This window comes from Phyllostomus hastatus, unplaced genomic scaffold, assembly GCF_019186645.2.
Source record: "Phyllostomus hastatus isolate PE091 unplaced genomic scaffold, TTU_PhHast_1.1 phas_contig_40, whole genome shotgun sequence".
Lineage (NCBI taxonomy): Eukaryota > Metazoa > Chordata > Mammalia > Chiroptera > Phyllostomidae > Phyllostomus > Phyllostomus hastatus.
The window spans coordinates 56,703,521-56,722,710 of NW_025333872.1; the positions used below are offsets into that span (position 1 = coordinate 56,703,521).

The window sequence follows — 19,190 nt, forward strand, 5'->3', positions numbered from 1 at the left end:
TTTTTGTTAACTAGCTAGGTGTTTATAAGTGGAATTTGAAATACTACATAGATAGGAAGACATTCAAAAGGCCCAACAGAAATGACCCTCTTGTGGTGAGAGCTCTGGGATTCTTTCCTCTCCCCGCAAACTTCCCCTCCTCCCTCCACATATAGTCATTCCTGTCTAGAGTTGCCAGAAAATACAGAGCACTAAGTAAAATTTGAATTTCAGATAAGCAAGGAATATATATGTAATATGTGTTTCCCAAATATATAATATAAAATATATATTTAATATAAATATTGCATAGGTCACACTGATACTAAAAAATAATGTCTATCTGAAATTCAAATTTACCTGGGCATCCTTGTTTGTGTGTGCTAAATCTGGCAGCCCCGTTCCTGGCCCCAAAGCCAGTCCCCAGACAGCTCAGGTGGGATGTGTGATGGCCCGTCCTAATGAGGATCGAATTTACTGTGGGGGTAGCCGTAGTCCCCCTGCTCTGGGGAGAATTGGAGAGCTCACTCCGTAACCCCTCTGCGGCGGTGGACTGGCTCCTGCCCCGGGGTGAGGCAGGGGGTGAAGAGGCTGGTGCCTGGGACAGTCGGGGAGTCTTCTCAGGGGGCAGGGCGCCAGCTCCATGCATCGGGGAAACCACAAATGGAAATGGCAACGCCTCCCTTTTGCGTCTAGGGGTCCAGGCAGAAGGAGCTCGGTCCTGGGAGAGGGGGCCTAGTCAGGACTCGGTGTCGGTGAAGTAGCGGTGCTCGGACCGCCCTGACTCCGAGTGTCTGGGGCCCGGCCGACAGCCTTCAGGGCTCTGGCGGAGGGGGGCGACAGCCACCGGCCTCCGGCCACACCACTGCAGGTCTCGGCTCGGCGGTCCCAGTCCCGGGCCGCCCGCCGGCGTGGGCCGGGCCCTCCTCGGCCACCTGCCGCCCCCTGGCGGCCACAACTGGAGACGCCGCTCACTCATTCTGTTCTGGCTTGAATCTGGACACCTGGGATTCCGCTCCAGGACGGGGGATGAGAGTCCTGGGAGAGTTAGTGCTTCCTGGGGCAGAGAAGAGAGCGACTGTTTCCACCTAAGACACCTCATTTAGTGTCTTCACGGACAATGGAATCACAGCTGTGCGTCCCCCAAAGCACCTACCTGGTCACCCAGTTCTGGTGGCAGAACTGAGCCCCACGGACAATCTCCACTGCCTCTCCAGAGCATCTTTGCCCATCTCTCCTGCAGGCACAAGGTAGCCAGCTAATGGTTTGACCGCACCCAGTTAGACCACCTTGAACACCGTGATAAGGGAGTCCCATCTTTTCAAATATGAGGCTTGACAAACTGTAAGAAAAATACGAGTGGACATAGTCCTCACTCAGAATTAATAATAGTCTTAGGCTCTTGCTGCTAACTCAGAATGAAACGATCAAGGTCTTGGGTTTGTTCTACATTCTTCACACAGTAATTCTGTCCCCTCTCCTCTCCCTACAGTGATACGGAAACATTCTCTAGGCAGACGGAAGACTCTAAAGGCAGATGATCTAAGTGAAAACCAAGGGCAAGAGATATGCTAACTTTCAATTCACTTTTTGCCCTCCTTCTCTGCCCCAAGCAAGTTATCAGACTGTCAAAATCTTCAGTTCACGATGGTTAGTTTTATGTGTCGATTTGGCTGGGCCAAGACACTGATATTTGGTCAAACAATGGTTGGGATGTTGCTGTATTTTTCAGGTGAGATTAACATTTAAATCAGTAAACTTTGAGTAAAGCAGATCACCCTCCATAACGTGGGTGGGTCTCATCAATCAGTTGAATGCCTCAGGAGGAGAAAGACTGACTTCCCCCAAGGAAGAGGAAGTTCTGCATCATGATTCAAGACTGCCTCAACTTTTTCTCGAGTCTCCAAGCCTGCCCGTGCACCTGGAGACTTTGGACCTGCCAGCCTCCACCCCTGTGTCAGCCAGTTCCTTAGAATAAACCAGGATCTATCTCCCTCGATAGGTAGACAGACAGAGGCTTAATAATAGGATGTGTAACTATAGAACAGCCTGTTGGTTCTGTTTCTCTGCAGAGCCCCAGTTTGGCATCCGCAGGGCTGGATACCCTGCCCAGCCCAGCCCAGACGCAACCCCCGCCCCTACTCCAGAACTTGGCTCCAGCAACACAACCGCTTGTCAGCTTTTCCTCTCCAAGAGATGATTTTCTTCCACATGAAACATAGTGTTGTTTCACCTCATCTGAAAAAAATCTTGACTTCGGTTCTCATCCAGCTCCTGCTGCCTCCTGATCCTCTCTGCAGCAACATTCTTCCAAAGAGTTATCAGTGCTTCCCGTCTCCACGTTCTTCCCTCCCGTTCTTTATGTGCCTTTTTATGTGAAATATAACATATTTACCAAAAAGGGAGGGGGTAAAAACAGAAGCAGACAGCGCCATGATTTGCCCCAAACACCCGTGCTACCAGCAGCCAGGTCTGGAACCTGCACATCAGCAGGAGCACAGAAGCCCCCTCCGGGCTGGCCCGGACTTCGCTAGGCCTCTGCGAAGTCCAGCGTCTTCCCCTGCCCAAGCCTGCTTCCTGCCCCTTTGGTGCAGAACAAACATCTAGCGCTACAAACTCCTTCTCAGGGTCTGCTTCTGAAGAACCCAGTCTGACACAGAGTCTTTTTAAGCCTACTGCTCCTTTTCCTATTGAGTTGTCTTATTTTTCTTTCTTGCCAGTTTGTAGGAGGCTTTGTTCAGCACGGTTTAAGGTCCTTTGTTAATTACACGTGTGGCACGCGCCTTCTCCCACTCTGGGGCATGCCTTTCCCATTCTTTGTCGGGTCTTCGAAAAACAGAAGTCTTTCATTTGAATGTAATTCAGTTTCTCATGGTTTTCCCCCCTTTTTAGATGTGCTCTTTGTACCCACCCTCAGGCCATGAATAGATTCTCCTACGTTATAGTCTAACAGTTACTGTTGTTTTGCCTTTCAGATTTAGACTCACGAGCCCCCCGGAATCAATGCTGTAGAAGGCATGAGGTGGGGGCCGTGCCCATCGCCCCAGCACCACGTTTTGAAGATGCCATCCTTCCCCACTGTTCTGCATGCAGCACCTCCCTGCCACACGGACCAGGGGCATGAGTCTGTCCACATGGGTGGGTCTGCTTCTGCTCTTGTCCCAACGCCACTCTGTCACAATCCCCATGCCCTCTCCAGCCCCGGTGGGCTGCAGTTTTTGCCTCCGCTGAAAATTGCTCCCGTGCAGGTTCGCAACAATACCGCCCGGGGGCGAACCCCCGTGGTCAGTTCTGCCCTCGGCGCCCTTACCTTCTCAGCAGCAGCTGACACCGTGCCACCCCCTTCCTGTGGACAGTGCCTTCTGGAGCACCACGGTCTGGGGTTTCCCCTGTGGGTGCAACTGTGAGCGCAATGTACTCCACATCGGAGCTGCAGTGGGGGCGCCCTGAGAGTTCTCCACACTCGCGTGCATGCTGTCCTCGGTTCCCACAGTGAGCCCGCCCCTTGCCCCTGGGGGCAGCTCCCAGACTGAGGCCAAACTGGTTTCTGTCCCCACACTCCAGCTCTGCTTACATTAGGCTGTGGAGGGGGTGGGGGCCAGGCACTTGCCTCAATCGGATCACAAGCACTTTACTACCAAATGCAAGAAAACCTTCACAAATCCTGCTGAGAGGGAAGAAAGCTTTCTTTTCTCAAGATTTTTTTTCCACTCTGAAAATGATTCCTTCTAACACACTGAAACATTCACAATTCTGCTCAAAATTCGGTTGTAGTATTACCAAACCTAAACCCCCGTGTGAAACACAGGGCCCCTGAGACGTCGTGCCTGGCACTGTGTGAGCCACTCTGTCATTAAGTCAGGCACGTGAAAGACGTGGGGGTCTCAGTGTACAAAGACACAGCGCTGCGAATCATAACACCACAGTTTCACTGCCAGTTCTCAAAAGCACTTTGCTGAAAATCACATCAATCCTTATAATTTCCATAATAGGCCCAGATCAGTGCATGTGTGTGTTTCAATTATGCTTTATTGATTATGCTATTCCGGTTGTCCTGATTTTCCCCCCTTTGTTTCCTTCCACATACCCTGCACTCCCTCAGGCAGTCCCCCCACCATTGTTCATGTCCACGGGACATGCATGTAAGTTCTTTGGTTCCTCCACTTCCTACACTGTACTTTACATCCAGATCAGTGTGTTTTGAAGAGGGCTGGGGAGATGGGGTAGGGTCTCCTAGGAACCCTGAAAAAAGTAAGTGCCACTGAACCAGGAGTTGGTCGGGGGAGCGCTGTAACTCCAAGACACTCGGAAGGGTACATGGCCTCCTGGTCGGTAGCTTGGGGCCCCTCCTGCTGCCCCCTCCTCTCCCTCTCTCCTCTGTTGTGTCAGGAAGAGGAACTGTAGGCTCTGGGAGAAACTGGGAAAGTGACGTTACAGCACAGCCAGTGACTGGAGTCCCAAGAATATGGCAGGAAAAAAAAACAGGTTGGAGAAACTTAGGATGTGATTATAAAGGAACAAGACTAATTTTATAAAGATGCAAATGCAGGCTAAAGTAGAAATGAGGGAGGGTATAGTTATTCCAGAAATATTATTGGGTATTGCCTTGGGAATCGATAACACGATTTAAAGATGATGATTTTTTTTTAAAGTCTCATTGACTTTTAGTCACAGGCATCATTTTTTTAATCAAAATATCAGCAAATTTTATTACCCTCTCTATTCATCTGCATCATCTCTAAATAAATTTTCAGTCAAAAACAGCCCTGGCCAGGTATCTCAATGGATTGGAGTGTCCTCCTGTACACCAAAAGGTTGTAGGTTCGATTCCCAGTCAGAGCACACATCTAGGTTGCAGGTTCGATCCCTGGTCAGGGCAGGTTCCATTCGAAGTCAGGGCGCATGCGGGAGGCCACTGGTCAATGTCTGTCTCTCACAGGGATGTTACTCTCTCTCCCCCCTCTTCCTCTCTCTCTAAAGTCAATTAAAATATCCTCAGGTGAGGATTAAAAATAAAAATCCCTCAAAGGATGATCAGGTGCCAGCACAGCTGTCCAGAAGAATATTTCATAGTTTCCCCAATTATTTCAACCAACGGAGGCTCCAAACGCGCCCCGGCCTTGGGCGGCACCTCAGGGAGAGGGGCCTCACTCCAGGAACAGGCGACTCTGCTCCAAGGACCCAGACTCATTTGGAGGCAAACAGTTTGTTGGGAAGAGTGTGGAGGTTTTTTGTTGTCGTTATTCTTGGGGGGCAGGACAGGTTTTGGGTTGCAGTTTTGGGGTGGGATGCAGAGGGCAATAATCAAAATCTGTTATGGTCACAATAAGCAATAGGTATAGTGTTCATTTTTTAGACATCCCTTTTCCCTTGTCATGCTGGACCATATTCAACTCGGAAAATTCTGTATATTTTTTAGTTGGGGGACCATCTTCATTTGTACGAGTAACATAAAACTGTATTTGACAATAAGATGAAACATTTGCAAGAGGTTTAAATGCACATTATTCGCAAGGAAGGTGACCTCGCTGGTCCTAATTTTTACTAAACAGAACTCATTCCCTTTGAAGATAAGTACTCTACACCTCTTTGTAAATAGAGGTACTATAATTTTGAATACCAACTTTTGAGCATTTTTCCACGGGTACCTCACATTTCTGCACACAGCCTTTCTTCCAGACTACCCTTTTATGGCTGCATGAGGAACAGCCTTGGAAGAGAGAGTATCTCCTTCTTGGATAGCTTTGCCTGCAGACCTTTTAAAAGACTAGGTTTCCCGAGTTCAAAATTCTTCCGCTGTGACAAACACATTGCACGTGCAGCATCCGCCTGGCCTACTCCACACACACGCATGGAACCTGGGGGACAAGAGGAGCAGGCGGGGAACAGGATGCTCATACAACCTGAGGCACCTGTGACCTGGCGTCCTATCTTCTGCCCATGCACACGACCCTGTGATGGGTTAACCTGTTAGCTTGCATATCGAGTACAAATCTCAGACTCTTCACAGCTCTTGATGACAAACATTCAAAAAAATTGAAAGGATTTCTATGTCCTACCTGACTTCTCTCAAGCAAGCAGTCTAATAGTGTACAGTTCTAACTTAATGAATATGGATTGTCTTCTGTCATTTGTTGCAAAGGGACTTAATGTTTCCAGCCAGAAAATCAAGAAGTAAATTGAATGTATAAAAAAAAAAAACAACCCACACACACGTAGGAAAGAAAATGGTTAGATAGGAATAACAAAAATAAAGGGAAAGGAAGTAATCCTAGAATGTGGAAATATAAATTAATTACAAAGCATGTCTTTAGATCTTGGTTCTTAGTCCCATAAGCCAAACCAGTCTATGCTTCGGAAAATGATAGCCTCATCGCCCTCTACTGGAACCGGACTGAAAACTACAGGGTAATACAGCCTCAAGTTGCTCTTCGTGCAATCTGCACTTCTATGTGGTACCCATTGCTGCCATGGTCTAGATTTTGACCTCATCTATCCAGACTTCTGAACCTCAGATGTTCAGAAAGGTAGAAGGAATACAGCTCTCTTTGCATACTCAGCCTGACAGGTTCCTGCCGAATCACCTAGTGCTGAAAAGAGTGTGGAGAGTTCTTACCACATTCACCTGTGCTTCGGAGCAGCCGCTGATTGCAGGGACAAGAAACAGAGCCGTAGCCTTTGCTGGAAGAAAGCCCAGCCCTTCTGCCCCGACCTGCCCCACTTCCATTCCACAGACAGCAGCTGCTCAGACCCCTCCCCTCATCTATGACCCCCATCAGCAAACCCACTCAGCTTCACCTCCAAAAGTATCACTTTGCTTCTGGGGGCTGCTGTGGGGCAGGACTCAGTGAATGCCAACCCCTCGACTCCAACAGAGTAACATCCACTTGTGACCTCAAGTGGTGAGTGCCACAGGTCCAAACCTTACCCTACTGGCACTTCAAAAACAGTGTATCCAAATGTTTTTATCATGCATTGAAATCAGAAGGAATATATAGCGCACCAATAAATGTATTTATTTATAAATTATAGAAGTGTACAATTGTACAATACATTATGTACATTATAAAACACACAAAAATAGAAATTTAAAAGGATGAGGTTAAATACAAATAACCATTCTGACATTTTTCCAGTGGACCCATCGCCTGCACACCGCCGGAGGGAAACACCCCCGGGAGGGACACACCCCGCCTGACGCCACAGCCCTAAAGCAGGCCAGTGATGGCTGTATTTGGATTGTTAGCTCAGGTTACAAGAACATGTACAAGATCACAGCTTTTTTTTTTAGTTTTGCAAAATAGCCCTAGCATCAAGTTTATATATGTGAAGTTGCTTGATGCTAACTTAAGACATATTTGGACTAATCACTACACAACTGGTGAAATGTTACATCACGGTTCACTGATAAGCAGTTTCACTCTAAGGCAGATGATAACGGGATTTCATGGAGCTGAATAAGAATATTTGGGGAGAAAAATGCTTTAAAGAAACACAAAAATAAAGGATGAGGGTTTGCCTACTTTTTTAAAAGGCCAACAAATAACTAGCACCTAAAAAATCCCTCTGCCTGGTGTAAAGACTTAAAGAAAGGTGGGGGGAGGGGAGATTCCAAATAATGGCAACTAGCCAATGCAAAATGATTAAAATAGATTGCCCCATATCTGCCTGCCCTAATACCGGTGAGTCCTTAAGAACATGAATTCTTTTATTTTTATAGCCCCAGTATCCAAGCGCAGACACAGGCACAGGCACAAAGAAACTCAGTAAATATGTAATGAATGATGAAACACCCCTCAACAAATATGTGAAGTGATGGATTACATTTGAAATAAGAACTGTTGTTCAAGAACACTCCAGTGTCTGGTTTTCACTGGCTGAAATAAGTAGCTGGACAAAGATCGTGGCTGAGAATAATATGCTCAGGGAGCCTCATTACAGTTGACACATGCCCTCCCCTTTCCACCCTCCACCCTCTCTGCTTCCACCCAGGGCCTTAGCTTCCTGCCGCACCGTGGGGCAGTATAGATGGACAGGTTAGTCCTCCTCCAGGCCCAGTGCAAGCTGGGAGAAACACAACAGAGTATTTGTCCTATACAACCTTATTCAATGTGCTCCTTAACTTTTAAAAACTGACAAAACAATTTTAAAGGACATGAATATCTGACTTTGACATTGAAATACACACAGAGGAGATGGGGTGGGGCCTCAATCAAGTGTCGTAACACTAAAACTGACCACTGCTAGACGTCCACCTGTGGCTTCCTCTCGGGAGAGTTCTCTTTTAATAGGTATTTCGCCAATACAGATAAAAAAATATTACATGACTTCAGTAACTTAATTTCATAATGTTTCACTTTGTATATACACACTGAGGTTCTCATCTGTTTATGTTCACCTATTCTGTTGACAAAATGTCTGTTTCTTGATGGGAATAAAACAGCTACACTCAATAAGGGTTTCCATTAGATTTATGCAAACCAGGGTTAAGTTTTAAGTTACTTCTTAAATCTCAATCAAAAGAAAAAAAATGGGATGTAGAGTCTCCAGACTTACTGGAGATGAAAACCATAAACTGAAGGCTCAGTTCGCTCACTGCTGTGGTGTGGAGAGTTTGCCTAAAGTGCTCATGAGAGGAAAGTGTACTTCTTTTATCGGGAAGTACAGAGTGGGGCAAACGTAGGCTTGCAGTCGTGAGTACATGAAACATGGAGTTTATTACTGTATTATCTTCCACACGAACAACTGTAAACCTACTTCTGTCCCACCCTGTATGCCGCACAAAGGAGAAAGGAGAACAGACTTGGTGGGTAGAGGTGACGTTTTTTAAGTGCTATGGTGAGTTACTGGGTTGTGAAATCATCCCTGCCCGAGTCAAACAGAAAGAAGCCAGTTATTCTAATGAACTTACAAAGCCTCTTTAAGATAAAATAGCCACCAGAGTAGAAATACCTTTCTGGAAAAGTGTTGGTCAAGAAAACCAGGTCACGTGCGTGCTACACAGCGCTTTGTTGGCTCCCTGCCTTGCCTGGCGCCACAGGTTTCTCTGACCTCCCCCCTCACCTGAGGTGACGGCTGGCTCGCTCCCTTCCACCCCTCAGCGAGCAGTGGCTGCCGTGTCTGACACTGGAGCTTCCCAGTAAAACCACACTCAAAAAATAAACCTACTCCCTACTTGTAAAATGAAACATACCCTTGGTCTCACACCTTTAAAAAGAAAAACAGGTGATGGAAATTCCAATGAAAAAACTACTTTAACCATATGATAGGAAACACTACATCCTCAATTTAGAACCAAAAAAACCCCATTCATGTTCCTGGTAATTTTCAAATTTTATTTCCAACTACTGTAGTAACAAAATACCAGTGGTAATTCTGCATGGAAAGTGGCAACCTTTTAAATAAACAAGGTCACAAATTAGTATTCCAATAGTATTTTGGCCTATGAGGATTTTGATAGGCGAGGATTATTAGTCAGTCCTATAATATTACAGACTACGTTTCCTCCACGCCTAGTCACAAATACTCATCTTACCTCAATGATTCATCACGTATCGTTTCTACTCTTTATAACACTCTCCTTCTGGGATGCACTTGATGAGGGGGAAATTCCTCCCACTCATGGGATTTTCTTTAGTATACAGAAATAGCAGTTACTTCAGCAGTAATGTACAATATTAAATTTGCAGTTGAAAAATAAAAGAATTATATCTTTCCTCTGGGAGTAAAAAGACACACACCACTACAAACATAAAACGAGTCAAACTTCTATTTTATTGACAGGAGTCCAAAATGAATACAAAAAATGCCTCCTTCGCATGTATATATTTTTTACCTTAAAAGGCTTTTGATAGAGTCAGGTAGGTTAAAAGCTAAGGATGTGTTTCAGCTTTTATAGTGAACCTTTTAAAAAAGGTTTAATAACAAGTCACCAACATCAGAGAACATATGGTCCCACAATCATTTAGATCTATAGCTTATAAAACGAATTAGATCCTGCATTGATCTGCTCAAATAGAGGCTTAAAATGTTTTATACCATTAAAAGCCATTTTTATAATCTGTCCGATTAACTCTGGGAAATTAAGGAAAATCCCAAAATGTAGCCCTCTATATTATGTGGAATGTGAGAGAATGCCAACTTACAACCATGGTAGGTAAAAATAAAAGGTTTAAAGCAATAAATGGAGCTACTATAAATAATCTTGTATCACTGTAAAATGTCAATAAATGAATGATGGAGCTTATCAAGATTAAAACGAGCAGATGTTACTCAAAACAGACCTGTGATATTTATCATACTTCAACGGTTGCTAAAACTAAAGCTGAACAAATAAGTTGCTCATTTATAGATCATTTTTCATGTACTTTTTCTTTTACTGGGACCATAAATTGATCAGATAATACATAGCCCACACTTCTGGACAGTTATACAAGGGTTTATTATCATTTGCAGATGATAAATGCGCTGTTGATACTTGGAAGGCTTTAACAAGCCTTACACATTTTTCAGACTGTACCGCGGCACCAGCACTGCCTAAGTTATATTATGCACCCACTTCTAGGAAAAAACTAACACCTCCCTCAACATCAGTTCTGCACGGTTTCTGGTTTATTATACACTTCCAAAACAGAAAAATTTTGCAAATATGTGCAAATATTATGGTCCATTTGCAGTCTTGCTTAGTCATCATCTTCCTCCTCTTCTTCCTCTTCCTCAAAGCTATCTTCGAAGCCCTCGCTGTCCTCTTGGTCTTCATCCCCCTCTATCGCTGTATCCCACTGTGGGTGATTTTCTGGCATGGGCTTAGCCTCATGAACTTCCAACTATAAAGAAGAATTAAACGTAGATATCAAAAATTTGGGGATATATATCGGAAGAAGTACCTGAAAAGGTTTTCTTTGACCAAAGCAATTATAAAGAAACAGATTTCGTAGCTGTAACTTTAAATTTGAAACATTCATTTACAATAGACATTCACCCCAGGAATAAGAAATAAGAAGGTAAATCTAATATGTAAATATAGTTAAATTTCTAACTGATATTTTGATTTTATAGGGCCTGTACTATTTATTCTGTGCCATGAAAGATTAACAATTGTGATTCTTGAGCAAGAAAAATGTGATGTTTAATAAGTCTTCTGCTGAGGGAAGAAAACCTCAGCTGTGACTTTCTAAGAGGTATCTTGTGGCTTCCAACCTCATGAAGTAAAGTTCTACAGCCAAGGGAGAGAAGTAAGGTACCCTTGTGGGAAAAGAGGCATGCCTTTACTGGCTCCCTTTACTCTGGGACTCTACTACACAGCAAAATAATACTGCGGCACAATCCTCCTAAGCCGACAGAATACCTTTTTATAAAAACCTGAAGTGAAATAGTAAACACTAATGGAGTGTGGTTCAAATGATACTTACAAAAAGTATATACTCTAAAATTCTAAAGAATTAGTTTTAAAAATTAATAAGCTATTTTTATATACTAACAATAAACTATCAGAAAGGGAAATGAAGAAAACAATTCTATTTCTAATTTTGTATCAGAAAAATATACATAGGAATACATTTCAGCAAGGATGTAAAAGACCTATACTAGGAATATTATAAGATACTCAAAAAAGAAACTGAAAATGTGCTCAAGGATAGGAAGACCTAACATTATTAAATGTCCATACTGCCCAAAGCAATCTACAGATTCAATGCAATTCCTATCAAGATACCAATAACGTATTTCACAGAACTAGAGCAAATATTACAAAAATTTATATGGAACCACAAAAGACCCCAAATAGTCACAGCAATCTTGAGAAAGGAGAACAAAGTTGAAGGAATCATGCTACATGATATCAAACTGTATTAGAATGCCACAGTAATCAAAACAGCACAGTACTAGCATAAAAACAGGCACATAGATCAATTGATCAGAATAGGGAGCACAGATATAAACCCATGCCTTTATGGTTAATTAATATTCAACAGAGGAGATAAGGACAGACAATGGGGTAGATTGTTTATTCAATAAAGGGTGCTGGGAAAACAGCACCCTTGTATTTGTATTGAACAGATACATGCCAAAAAAAAAAAATGAAACTAGACCACCCACTTATACCATATACAAGAATAAACTCAAAATGGATTAAAGACTTAAATGTTAGCGGAAACCATAAAAATCCTAGAAGAAAATATAGGCAATAAAATCTCAGACATTTCTCCTAGCAATATTTTTGCTAATATATCTCCTTGGGCAAGGGAAACAAAAGGAAAGATACACAAAAGGGACTACATTAAACTAAAAAGTTTTTGCACAGTAAAGGAAACCATCAATGAAAAGACAACCCACTGGGTGGGAGAACATATTCACCAATGATACCACTGATAAGGGGTTAATATCCAAAATTTATTTAAAAAGAAAAAAACTTTAAAAACCCAACACCAAAAAACCAAACAAGCCAGTTTAAAAATGGGCAAAGGAACTGAATAGATACTTCTCCAGAGAGGACAGATGGCCAACAGACATATGAGGAGATGGTCAACACCGCTAATCACCAGAGAAATGCAAATTAAAACCACAAGAATTATCACTTCAGAATCAACAAGTGCTGGTGAGAAAAGGGAACCCTCAAGCACTGTTGGTGGGAATGCAGACTGGTTCAGCCACTGTGGAAAGCAGTCTGGAGTGACCTCAAAAAATTGAAGGAGGAGGAAGTGATTCCATTTCTGGGAATATATCTAAAGAAACCCAAAACACTAACTGGAAAGAACATAAACACCCCTATGTTCACTGCAGCATTATTTACAATAGCCAAGATTTGGAAGCAGCCCAAGTGCCCATCAGCAGATGAGTGAGTAAAAAAGCTATGGTACATTTACACAATGGAATACTACTTAGCTGTTAAAAAAAAAAAGAAAGGAAATCATACTCTTTTGCAACAGCATGGATGGACCTGGAAGGCATTATGCTAAGTGTAATAAGCCAATCAGAGAAAGACAAGTACCATATGATTTCACTAATGTGCAATCTAATGAAAATAAACTAACAAAACAGAAGCAGATCACAGATGGAGAACAGATTGACAGCTGTCAAAGGGGAGGGAGCTTGTGGGCTGGGTGGAAAAGGTGAAGTGACTAAGCAAAACAAAACAAAACAAAACACCTCACAGACACAGACAACAGAATGGTAATTACCAGAGGGAAAGGAGGGTAGGAGGTGGGGGATAATAAATGGTGATAGAAGGAGACTTGACTTGAGGTGGTGTACACATAATACAATGTACAGATGATGTGTTATAGAACTGTACACCTGAAATTTATATAATTTTATTAACCAATGTCACCCCAACAGATAAAAAAAATAATAGAAAAGGGAAAACAGACAATTATTATCCTAGTATGGCATTCGATTTACTGACACACGGGCTCTTAGCCATGAATTCATTTAATTGATGTATTTACGGCACCACTGTGTGAGTCACACCGTGCAGTGTGCTGAGTGGGGACAGGTCTGCAAGGGAAAGGGCTTGATAAGCAGGCAGTGGGAGTGATGGGAGGAGACCTTCGAGGGCCCTGTAAGTTACCAGAAGCCTGGCAGGCAGCCTAAAGTGAGAAGCGACCAGGGACCTCAGGCACTGTTGGGAACAGGTGTCGATAAGGAAACTCCCAGTGATGGGGTCCTTTAAAGTGTAGCTTTTACTCTTCTGTTTACTCTAAACAAAACCGTCTCTTAGAAGTGCCTACTATGAGCTCTTATTCTCTGTGCTGATTGCTTTATATACTTCATTCTGACAATGGTGATTTCTGAGCAACACCAGTTGAGAAATTTCCCCACGCTTTCATGTTCCGGGAAACGGCTGAGTGTAAAGGATGACCTGCCCTCTCCAATGCCAAGGCAGGACCTGTCTCCACCTTTCCTCGTGATTCCCAGAAAGCTTGAGGATAACACCTGTTTACTCAGATGCCCTTCCTTTCGATAAAATGAAACTTCTCCCTATAACAATCATCTAAATAAAATCGTCTCCTTAAAACAATTAATAAACACTTCAACAGAATCTGTGAGAAAACACATGTCCCTTTGTAAAGAAAACAGAACCCCTGAAAAGCTACAGTATATTACAGCACATTAAAAGGTATCACTTAAGTAATTTATAGTCAAGGTTCTAAATCATTATAGTAATTTATATTTAAGGTCCTAAATAGTTACACTCCTTTAACACAACAACTTCAGTTTATTATTGAAACACTAATAAATATAGTGTTTTAAATATATATCACATACAAACTTTTTCCCTCTATTACTCTACATTTTAAAACTAGAAATGCTTCCTTAATATATTAAGCACTTATCAAATAGACAACCATGTTTAATGAACAGTCACTATTCTTACCTTCAAAGGTTTTATCTGATCCAAACCCATATAGGAGTCTGATCTCAAAAACACTGTATACTGATAATTTCCAGGCTTGCCTGGTGCAGGAAACTTCAGTTCTACCTAGAAGATAAAATCAGCACTTAAAATCTGTATCTTGAGTGGGAAAAGGAGCTCACTGATAAAATTCCTACATCAGAGTGTTTAATAGCTAGATGTTTACTTAGATGACACAAGACATCCTAACAAATGTAACAAAAATTCTAAGAACAACAAATATATACATAGCATTTATGTTAAATATTACACACACACATGGAAAACAACTAGGCAGAACTGAGAGGGTTAATTTTATCTCCACAATTTAAGAAGCATATTTAAAGCGACTAAGTTCTATGAGGACCATCACCTGGACAACTTGAAGAAATAAAGTTAGGGTGTAAGAGTAAAATAATGAATTAGTGGAATTAATAAAATGTACTTTGCCAGAAAGGTAATGATTCTTGCCAAAATTCCCTATTTTTAAGATAAATGCTGTGAGATCACAGAAAATATGTATCTGTCATTCTCTGCTCCTGGTTCCCGGCACAGAGCTCCTCAAACCCGTGTAACTTCCTAAGTGGTGAGCACCCGGCTCTTTGACCCAGGTTCTTAAATGTCTCAGAACTTCCTAGGTGACAGGAGTGTTCTGTTCTAACGAGGTGACTCCCGGTGGACTCCTAGATGAGAACTGGTAACCGGCGAGACCAAGCCATGGTTAGAGAAGCTTGAAACTTTCGGTCCCACCCTCCATTCTCCAGGGAGGGGCTGGAAATTCAGTTAATCACTAATCACAACTACATGATGAAGCCTCCATAAAAAATTCCCAAAGCAAGGGGTTCTGGGGGGCTTCTGAGGTGGTCAATATAAGATAGTGCTGGGAGAGTGGTAAGCTCAGAAAGAGCATGAAAGCTCTGTGCCCCTTCCAGGATACCTTGCCCTATGGATGTTCATTTATATTCTTTATCACATTTTTTATAATAAACTGGTTCATGTGTTTCCCTGAGTTCTGTGAGCCATTCTGGCAAATTACTGAATCCAAGGACAGGGTCATGGGAACCCTGATTTTAAACTGTTTGGTCAGAAGTACAGGAGACAAGCTGGGACTTGCATTTGGCATCTGAAGTCAGGGAGTGGAGGACAAACAGCCTTGTGAGACTGAGCCCTTAACCTGTGAGATCTGACACTATCCAGGCAGACAGCGTCCACATTTAATTAATGCTGACTGTAGGTCACTTAGCTGGTATAACAGAGAATTGCTTGGTGTGGGGAGAAAACCCACACATCGATGTCATAAATGTCATGAAGTTGCAAAAACACAGAAGTTGTTTTACCTTTACACATGCCCCATGCCTTAAAAGGTCAAGAAGGTATTTTATTCCCTATCAAATCATAAACTTCAAATACAGAATTATAAAATCTTAGAAATTTTAATTCTACTTAGACAAAGTAAGGCTACATTTTTAAGATGACATTTGGAATTTCTGGCAACCTGTCTACAATCTCCAAAATCCAGATTTTGTAGGCAAGATTATAAGGGGTCTGTCCAAAAGTATCCAGTCATGTAATATGAAAAAGATAAGATATGTACTGAAGAAGATACAAGATACAAAAAATATTGCACATAGGACAATGACGCCTCAGTCCCCTTCAAAGTAGGCACCTTGGGACCTCAGAGTTCTCCCAGAGTCTCTTTCACCATTCAAAACACTCTTACAAAATCCCTGGCTGGAATAGCCATCAGCTGTCCCATTATATTTTCCTGAATCTCATCAATGGTCTGAAATATCTTCCTTTTCAAAGGTAATTTTAGTTTTGGGAAAAGCTAAAAGTCATAAAGTACCAAATCTGGACTGTGCGGACACTGAGTCACTTGGGTGACTTGATGTTTCACAAAAAAACTCAGCACGAGCATGAGCCATGAATCATGAGCGGGTGTGTTGTTCTGATGAAGCTGCCAATCACCAGCTGCCCACACCTACAGCCATTTTTGTCATATTACATCTCTCAACTGATGAAAACGCTGAAGTACTACTCCTTATTAATTGTTTGGCCTGGAGGGGCATACCTGTGATGGACAACACCTTCCCAATCAAAAAACATAGTTAACATGATCTTGATATTGCTGCAACTTTGCCACGCCTTCTTTGGGCTTAGAGAACCGGGAGACTTCCATTGGAACGACTAGGCCTTCGTTTCTGAATCACAGGCACAGACCCACAATTCATCTCCGGCTATGACCTTCTTGAAGAAATTGGGTTTATTGGCAATGATTTGAATCAAGTATTAGCAACTGCAGTACAATGTTCTTCCTTCTGCTCTGGTAGCAGAAGCTGCAGAATGAATTTTGCTATGACATGTTTCATGCCAAGATCCTGTGTCAAAATCTCGGACACAGTAGATTTTGGAATCCCCAGATCAGCATCTAGCTCCGTCAGTCACCAATTTTAGTTGATTGCAGCCCATACATGTTCAACATTCTCAGGTAATCTGCTTGTTGCAGGTCTTCCAGAATGTGGATCACTTTCAACAGATTCTTGACCATCTTTGGAGCATTTGTGCCACACTTTTATTTGCACTGCACTCATTGCATCATCCCAGAAAGCCTTCTGAATCATCTGAATAGTTTCCACAGAGGAATGTCCAAGCTTAACGCAAAATTTGATGCAGATTAATTGTTCTACTTGCTCTTTTGAATGTGATGGCCACACAGTACACATGCTCACCTAACAGCATCTACCACCCCCACTGACTAGTACAGTGAAGTCATGATTGTTCATGCATGGGCATGTGCATTTCAGTCCACTCTCCTTGGCTGCCAGGTTACATCCACATTGTGCAAAGTATTCTCACTATATTAACAATGGCTACACTTTTCCTGGACAGACCTCAGTATATTAAAGCATGCCATTAAAACAAACTAGAAAAAAATAATGGGAGAATCTTTTTTTTTAATTAATCTCACAGTTTGACCTTTCTAGCTATAACACAAAACCTAAAAATCAAAAAAGAAAAATTACTTAATCACTAAAAAACTCCAAATAAATAAATGGATAAACATATATTTATATTTTTGTTTGGTAAAAACAACCTTAATAGTGAAACAAACTTTGGAGCAATATTTGAAATACATATAAGAAAGGGCTGATTTCATAATATTAAAAAATATTATTAAAACCAAATCAAAGATCAATAACCCAACAAAAATAAACAATGTTCAAAAATAGATCAGAAAAAAATACAATTCAAACACACTGAAATTCAACCTTCTGTTTCACTTTTAAGAGAAATATAAATTAAAACTACACTGATACAACTAGCGTAGTAAAAGCTGATTCAGGCAAGAATCATAAATGTATGCTAAAGTGACTGGGTAAAAGACTTGAAAGAACAGTCTATTCGCGCAGGGCCCAAGTATCGTCCCACAGATTAGAAGAAGAAATGGATGTTTACAAGAGAGAAAAACCTTAACTGAGTGAGCAACCTTAACATCACTAATGTGGGGCAAACTAATATAACTAATATCCTGTGCCCCAGATGTGATGCACTTAGAATGCTACAGTACCTGGGCAGGATTTTTGCCAAAAATATTCAAGGTAAATATAATTGCAACCAATGAGACAGATTCAAATTAAGGAATATTCTACAAAATACCTTGCCCAGGCTCTTCAAAAATGTCAATGGCATGAAAACAAAACAAACAAACAAAAAAACAAAACAAGGAAATGTTTTAAAGAGGAATGGTAACTAAATACAACAAATGATCCTTGACTGAAATCTGATTTAAAAACAAAAACTGTAACAGACTTTAGTGAAATATTTGAGAAAATTTGAATACGAACTGCCTATCAGACAAATGATACCATATCAATGTGAAGTTTCTTGAACATAATAATGTTATTCTACTTATGTAGGAGAAGGCCCTTAATACTGGAAGATACACTTTCAAGTATTGAGGGATATAATGTCATAATGTCTGCAAGTAACTTAAGTGGGTCAGAGGGAGGAAATATACACACATGTGTATTTTCTGTGTATGTACTCATACAGAGAAATACAAAACATACATGGGAAAATGTTAACAATTAGTCAATTTAGAGAAGGGTCTATGGGGTTCATGATATTGTGTTTACAACATTTTTTTCTAAGATTTTATTTTTTAAAATTTATTTTTAGAGAGGGAGGGAGGGAGAAAGAGAGAAAGAGAGAAACATCAATGTGCGGTTGTGGGGGGCCATGGCCTGCAACCCAGGCATGTGCTCTGACTGGGAATCGAACCTGCGATGCTTTGGTTCGCAGCCCGCGCTCAATCCACTGAGCTATGCCAGCCAGGGCACAACATTTTTATAGGTTTTAAAGTTTTCAAAATAAAAAAATCAGAGAGAAATAATAACACTGAGATGTCACTTTTTACCTTTCTAATTAGCAATGGCGTTCAAAATGTTTGACATACTTGAGAAGCAATGGGTACACTTAAACATTCATTCTCCCAATGGAGAAACAAATATCTAGCAGTATCTACCCAATTTAAAAATGTAGAGCCTGTGATTCATTAATTCTACCTCTATGAACTCATCCTACAGAAATGTTTGCACATGTACAAAATGACATATGAGGTTATTTACTGCAGCAAAAAACAAGAAACCAGTAAGTCCACTAACTAGCGGAGCACTAAATAAAGAAAAATCCATACAGACAGAATATCAGATAGCTGTAAAAAGAAATGAAGAAGCTTTTTCTGTATTAACAGGGAACAAATTCCAAGTTGTATCACTAAGAGAAAAAGGTAAGGCGCATAACATGGTGTGTGCTACGT

At 41.7% G+C, this 19,190-nt stretch overlaps 1 protein-coding gene across 1 annotated transcript in view; it reads right to left on the reverse strand.

Moving 5' to 3' along the window:
• Window positions 1–9,730: 9,730 nt before the first annotated feature.
• The window catches only part of SEC63 (SEC63 homolog, protein translocation regulator), a 71,767-nt gene continuing 62,307 nt past the window's right edge, over window positions 9,731–19,190 (reverse strand). The window contains exons 20-21 of the mRNA XM_045843304.1: window positions 14,354–14,458; window positions 9,731–10,805 (exon numbers count right to left, since the gene is read on the reverse strand). Coding sequence (XP_045699260.1) covers window positions 10,662–10,805; window positions 14,354–14,458 — 249 coding nt within the window. The 3' untranslated portion in view covers window positions 9,731–10,661. The remainder of the gene's footprint in view (window positions 10,806–14,353; window positions 14,459–19,190) is intronic.